Source organism: Polyodon spathula, chromosome 5, assembly GCF_017654505.1.
Source record: "Polyodon spathula isolate WHYD16114869_AA chromosome 5, ASM1765450v1, whole genome shotgun sequence".
Classification (NCBI taxonomy): domain Eukaryota; kingdom Metazoa; phylum Chordata; class Actinopteri; order Acipenseriformes; family Polyodontidae; genus Polyodon; species Polyodon spathula.
Genome location: NC_054538.1, coordinates 25,023,497 through 25,030,673, shown reverse-complemented (window position 1 = coordinate 25,030,673; position 7,177 = coordinate 25,023,497). Strand labels below are relative to the sequence as shown.

Here is a 7,177-nt window from a genome sequence, read left to right as displayed (position 1 = left end):
AACAAACAACAAAACAAACAAAAAAAAAAACAAAACAGGACCCTCATCACTAGGGTTTTTGTATCCCCCACCCCTTAGGAGTTTTTGTCTTGACCCCTCAGACTGTCCGCAACTTCTTCAGACATGCTGGGGAACCAGATCGGCAGCTCCAAGCAGCTTCACCAAAGCCTTCCTGAAAAAGCGCACTCACCACAGCCCACTTCGCCTGGACTATACCTATTGTGAAACACCCAGAGCGTGTTGCTTTTGAACCTCTTAAATCAAAGGGGATCCGGAAGTAATGTTTAAATGTTACTCTCAACTCTCACTAGTAAGCAATCTCCCATTTGACATACCCTCCCCCCCCCGTGCGCCCTGCCACCGTTCTGGCAATCGCCCATACACACGATATGGTTCGCTATCAGAAAGAGGGCAACGAGACCACCCCCCCCCCCAACCCCCACCACCCCACCCCCCCCCCCAACACCCCCCCACCCGATACCGACCCAGCAGAATTATTCGGCGGGCTGTTGAAACCGCCCCCACACCCGGCATGTCTATGCTAGACAGGCTACCCAATTCTATGACACTATTCTTTAACCCCCCCCCACGAACTTCGAACTCACATATTGAATCTGTTCAGTCTTGTACAAAGAAGACTACGTGGCGACTAATTCAAGCATTCAAAATTCTAAAAAGGTACTGACAATGTCGACCCAAGGGAATTTTTCAGCCCTGTGAGGGAATAAAAGGAAAACAGGACCAGGGGGCGGGGTCACAAATGGAGATTAGACAAAGGGGCTTTCAGAACAGAAAATAGAGGCACTTTTTTAAACAGAGAATTGTGAGGGTTTGGAATCAACTCCGCAGTAATGTTGTTGAAGCTGACATTTTCTTTTTCACTTTGACATAATGGACTTTCTTTGTGTTAATCAGTGGCAAAAACTCCTAAATAAATCCATTTTGATTCCATGTTGGAATACAATAAAATGTGGAAAAGTCCATGGGGGGTGAATACTTTTGCGAGCCACTGTACAACTGTCATTTGACCCAAACGTACTCGAAACAAAGATGTGTACTGTTAAGTAGTGGTGAAACTAGTGCCAACATGGCTACAGTTTGCAATGTGTTAAAAGCATGTTTCAATGGTTCACGAAACATCAAAATTACCAAAAAGAAAATCACATAACAAAGATTCTGATTGAGGTTGGATGCTGTTTCCCTGGAGGTTAATAACGTGTATGGAGACATATCAAATTTAAATAGTACCATAGTAGAAGCACATCACATTACAGAAAAAGTAACTGAGTTTAAGTGCATATAGTTGGGAGAAGGTAGAAGAGCAATTTTGTTTTTCTTATTTTGACCCAATTCAACCTCAATCTTGCGTTCTGTACTTAACGTAGATAACTACTGTATATGACTTTGTATACAGACATGTAAAATTGCAAGCAAAACGTTATGGGGGCAAGATAAGTGAAAATAAAGTATTGAAAAACAAAAAGTTTGGTAATGTTTCTTTGCTAATTTTAAAGCCGTAGTTATTACTAAGTCTTTAAAGCAATATATATATATTGTTTGGAACACCTTTTTGTGCAGGTTAAAAGCTGTGCGGTACAAGGTGCATCCTAAATGTGGTAACCTGGAGGATTTTCAATTCAAGAGGAGGGAGTTTGAGAAAGGTGAGAGCAAACCTCAGGAGCTATTCAACTTGCCTGGTTCGTCAAACAAGGTGCCAGGGAGGACTGTATTCATATTGTTTTAGTTTGGTCTTTGAAACACTTAACATAAGATTTAGTCTGATTCCACTGATTACCAGTGCTATTCCAGATAACAGGCTATATATTATACACACACACACACACGTACTGTGCAAAGTTTTAGGCAGGTTTGAAAACATGTTGTAAAGTAAGAATGCTTTCAAAAATAGATGTTAATACATTATATTTATCAAATTATAAATGCAAAGTGAGTGAACAGAAGAAAAAATCTAAACAAATGCATATTTGGTGTTCTAATGCCACATTTCTCTCCAGTGCTAAGGAAGGCTGGGGAGGACCAGCAGCTGGTCAGTAAGCAATTGCTGCAGGAGGAATGAAGACTGCAACTGAAGTGCTGTCAAAGAAAGAGGTTCGTCACTGAATTATTGAGAGTACATACACCCAATAGAAAAGCCAGGTACGAATTGTGAAACTTGATAAATGCAGAATTAAACAATGACTTGAGCTTTCAATAGTGATTGCTGATGTCTAAGGCGCAAAAAATATGACACATGGGGTGTCATGTTTGCTGTAAGTTCTGGAATGGATTAACTTTATGATTTGGATCCATAGGTTGTGCAGCTGTTCTGTGGTATCCAGCAGAGCAGTGAGGAAAGGGTTAACACTCTACGTAATTTCAGGAGGACACTGTGACATAAAGAGACACAGCACATCTTTGTGAAGTGAGTGAAGCCATCTCATTCGTTACTAATGTAAAATGGAGCTTCCTCTCTTTCTTTACATCCGCTGTCATACTGTCTTAGGGAAACCCAACTAGGTACAGTTTCATTTTCAATATCACCACCCTTGGTCATAACTAGACCCTCTCTGATTCTCAGATCAGTCTTAGAGTCTGGTGTAATGTCTCATCTGCAGAGGTTACTGCAGCCTGATTCAGAGTTTGGGATTGGAGCAGCGATTGAGTGTGTCTGGTGTCTGCATTACATTGCCTCAAGGTAACGCATTTATCCCTCAAAAATGTAGCCCTGGTGTTTGGGAAATGAAACTCTTGTGTTTTTAATCACAGGGAATCTGACTGTTTATTGCCTTTTGCACAGCAATTCGAACACAAACCTTCTGATGGTTCAAGGTGCTGTTTCAAAGTGCACATCCCTACTAGTAGCACTGGGTGGAGCTGTAGCGTCAGGCACCACAACAGAGGGAATGGATCTGGTAAGCCATGTCTTTTTATTGCTGCATATTAAATGAACATGTTGTTAACTTTTACTAATTAACTTCTCCATTAGCCAGACCACAATGGAGTATAAAAATGTCACTTACTAGCATTTCAACTTTCTTGGTCCGTTAACATTTGAATTAAGCCTGTTTAACCTGCCACCACGCTGCAGTTTCAAGGTGGGTCCTTCTACCTGTTGCACAGGCAGGGAATCCGCTGTTTTGACAGGTTAAATGGACTTCACCAAAGTGAAAATATAGTCTGGAATACTGAACTATGTTCAGAAGAGTAATTTACTAATAAAAAAAAAGTTGTAATGCTTATAAAAGGTAAGAGGTGAGATATGTAGCCCTCTAAAGCCTTTATGACTTTATGTTCCAAGAAAGACGCAGCCCACTCTGATGGCATTTAGCTTTGTTTCATCTTGACTTGTTGCCAGTTTCTTAGCTAGTTTCCTCCATTTCAATAAACAAAACCCTGCAGGTGATTTATCCTGTGCTCCGTTGTCTTGGAAACCTGTTGGCCAATCACGGGATGGAGAGCTGCAGATGAGGGACAGCACAGTGCTGGTGGCGCTGTGTGCTTTCATCCAGGGCTTTTTACAGCAGCATCCATCTGTGGCACGGGAAAGCCTGTGGGTCATCAACAACCTCACAGATAAGACCAAGCGGCTGCAGTGACCCCTGTCAGTGCCCCTTCAGCACTATGTGGTCAGATCTCATGTGTCTGCATTGTCAATCAGTAAAAGCAAGGATTTGTACTGCAATCAGGATTGACTCTGGCCATGCCCATGTCACCCTGCTTGGCTAACTAGCTCACAAACACCTCTAACTGTATTAACTGATATTTTGGGGGGGGGTTTGTTTTGTTTTTCTAGCTGACCATCCTGTATTCTGCTCAGCTGTGTTCCACCTGAACCTGGTACCTGTGTTCATGCAGCTTCTCCCTTTCTCCAAAGGGATAAATAGCATAGTACGAGAGAATTTGGGATATTTTGTTGCTACAAATTTCGTAGGCGAGTTTTCAGTCTGCCTGCAATCTCATGCCATGTTATTTTAGGTCCTCAGGTTGCTGTGTAACATTACGGAGAAAGGGCCTGTGTACTGCCAGCAGCTGCAGCAGCGAGAGATCTTCTCTGCACTCCATGCAACCCTCAGAATGGCCTAGCCCAAGGTAGTCCGTCTCAATTTGGAACTGCTCCACATTATTATGGCGAGCATCCCGCAAGTAAGGATCATGACCTTGTTCTAATAATTAATGCTACTCACTGGTGGCTGTTTTAATCTTTGATCAACACGTCTTGAGACCATGTAATTGCCTTTCAGTCCCACATTTAAAACTTGATGATCTCTTAAGTTTATTTGAGCACTAAAGAACATAATATATCAATTAATAAACTGCTGGGAATTAAGTTCTGATGTACACCGCATTAAAATGAGTGATAGCCAAGGTTTTAAAATTTGACATTATACACAATAGAAACTTAAATTTAAGGGGGTCTTTGTGTAGACATCACAGGTTTACAAAAAAGAATGCCCATGCAGGTGTAAGGTACTGCAGATTTATAAACATCTTAGGCCCCTCTCCTTGCATTTTACCCTTATCTTCAGTTGTAGGGACCTACACTGATGTTATTCTTCATAAACTCTGACAAAAATAATGCTTTAAACTTAGCACTGGGGAAAAATTTGTATAAACGTGTTTTTCAACATTTGGTTTTCAGATTAATACTCCTGCACTATAAGTACAGCACATGGAGGTCTGCTCCAAGGAAAATGTTTACAGTTCATCTCAGGAATCACACTGAATTGGTTGTGGAACCCAATTGATCATATTACAACATTACATTTCCTGTTTATAGATTTCAACCTTAAGGGTTGGGTAGAGCTTTCTTATTTAATGCAACAGCAAATAAACAAACTGACTTTTTTGCCATTACGGTGATAAAAACTCAGTTTACCTTTGCACTGTAAGTAAGCTACAGAAATGATGATACTGAAAATCGTGACTTTATGAATGCCCCAATATGGAGTATTTAAAATATTTACAACATTTTTGTACAGGATGGCATACAGTAGGTTTTCAGGCTTCTTTGTATTAAAAATGTCTGTTTTGTTCTCGCATGAATTCAACTAAAAAATAAATTGTGCATAATTACCGCATTCCTGTCCTTTGTTGCCTGTATGATTTTTAATTTTTTTTTATTTAAAAGAAATAAGAAATACTTAGAAACAAAGTTAAGCGTAGTACTGTTGAGCATTTAATAGTTATGGATAATTAAAATAAAATAATATGCATATACAATAGGACTTAATTTTATTAACATGCATTGGGATTTCAATTGCATTACATTGACACAAACTATGTTCCAGTAAAGTGTGTATAATAGGATCCCACAGGTACAACCAATTTCTGATGGATCTTCATGGTTTGGCATTGACCGCTGCTTCCAAAGCTTTGACAACTTGGTCTGCATTCATGTTGTCCAAGGGCACGCTCCTTTCTTTACCAAAATCTACAAAACAGAACAATTAACAGAATACTAAACTTAGTCTCTTGGAAGCAGGAGGAGTAAATTGCTTTCTAATGATTGTCCTCCAAAACCCTTTACACACTTTCCACTTGTAGGACTGCTTTGGGACAGCTGTGCTCTTAGAAGACCCCCACCCCCCCCCCCCTCTGTGCCCTCTTGACCCCAACTATGCAAACCCATAGTTCCGTGTTCCTACTTAAGCTCTTTATTCCCCCCCCCAACTATGCAAACCCATAGTCCTAACCTACTTCAGCTCTTTATTTATTGCTCTACTATGAACAAGCAATGACTCCAGTGTCACTGTCCCTTAATAGATAGGCAGATCATCCCATCCTTAAATTCTACATGGTAGATTTTCTGTGTACATCAAACCAACTATAAACAATGGTGAGGCTACACCTGGCTGGATTGTCTATGAATCATGCAGATGATGACGCAGTCAGTGTTCCTGTTTATCAAGGATTTCAGTTTTAAACTACATGTCTGCATAAGCAATAACAAATGAGAAGGTGCAGGGTTGCAGAAGCACAAGGCACAACCACTCAAGAGGGATGTCCGATTGTTAAAGTGGTTTTTTTTTTCAACTTACCATATCTGGCCCATAGTTTAGCTTTGACTCCAGAACATTCTCTGATTAAGAATGGAAATTCAGGATTGGCTTTCTTCAAAGTCACATAATGCTGTTCGATGAAATTCCTGTTAAAACAAAACGGCAAACAGCTACAAGATGTGCGAACAAAGACCTTAAAAAAATGGGTGCTTCATATTTATTAAGCATTTATACAAGTGCAACATTTACACAAAGGCCCTAGAATCAAAGTCGTGCAGCATCTCTCATGCTTAGCAAATCTGTCCCATTGCTTTGTGATTGCATACTGTGCAGGACGCCTGGGGTGACCTGGTAGCTTCCTTCCTTTTGATTGATTCCTTCAATCCAGAATTATATTTTTGTCATGAGGCGCAATAATGATGCAAACTGCACAATTGTCCACTAAATACTTCAACACAACTCCATTCCTTAATGTTGGGTGGGAACCCCCACCACCCGTCCTTCAACACAACCCATTCCTTAATTGTTGGGTGGGAAATCTTTTGCTTTTTTTTTTTTTTTGCATTGATTTCCTCTTACCTCTTGTGCTTATATTACAGGGGAATGGTAATTGGGGAAAGCACTTTAAATAATGAACATCCACTAAAATGCTTTCATTTACTATATATCTATAATATCATACTATATTACTGTATATTAATATATATATATCTATATCAATATATAGTAATCTAAAATGAACTTGTTTCATCCTATCATGTATTTTAACATTACCCCGCCATGAATGTTATTAATTGATAGTTACCTGGCCCCCTGACTAGCTTCAGATGTCTGACAGAGATGTAAGCGTATTTCTCTCAGGTTTTTCCCCAGATTTGACCCTACAGTTCTCACCACAGAAGCAGCCATGACGTTCACCTTAGTTAGAAGTCGGGTTTGGACCCCGCCTACTAGTTGTCCAAGAGGCACGTCATAAACCAATGACATTGGGATAGATCTAATGTAACCAATAAACTACAAGCATTCCACCTTCAACTACCAATCAACGCATCGTTTGCCAGTCCAGCTGACCAATGGTTTGGTCAGCTTTTTCAAGCCCTGATTAATCGATGTTTGTTAGCCTCATCTATGCGCGCATATTTGATTACTTTTCCTGTCACTTCCGCCAGTGGTGTACA

General features: G+C 40.2%; 1 protein-coding gene across 1 annotated transcript; it reads right to left on the bottom strand.

Annotated features, from left to right (window-relative positions):
• Positions 1-4,909: 4,909 nt before the first annotated feature.
• LOC121315268 (NADH dehydrogenase [ubiquinone] 1 alpha subcomplex subunit 2-like) lies at positions 4,910-7,018 on the bottom strand. Its single transcript, XM_041249309.1, has 3 exons — positions 6,805-7,018; positions 6,039-6,145; positions 4,910-5,431 (listed from the first exon to the last, which is right to left on the bottom strand). The coding sequence occupies exons 1-3, from the start codon at positions 6,984-6,986 to the stop codon at positions 5,340-5,342; spliced, it is 381 nt and encodes a 126-aa protein (XP_041105243.1). The 5' UTR covers positions 6,987-7,018; the 3' UTR covers positions 4,910-5,339.
• Between the last annotated feature and the right edge of the window lie 159 nt (positions 7,019-7,177).

Excerpts from the sequence above, each read along its gene's own strand:
- LOC121315268 (XM_041249309.1), bottom strand. The coding sequence starts at position 6,986 with ATGTCATTGGTTTATGACGTGCCTCTTGGACAACTAGTAGGCGGGGTC. Across the intron at positions 6,146-6,804 it reads GAAGCTAGTCAGGGGGCCAG|GAATTTCATCGAACAGCATT; the intron begins GTAACTATCAAT and ends TTGTTTTAACAG. Across the intron at positions 5,432-6,038 it reads TAAACTATGGGCCAGATATG|ATTTTGGTAAAGAAAGGAGC; the intron begins GTAAGTTGAAAA and ends TCTGTTTTGTAG.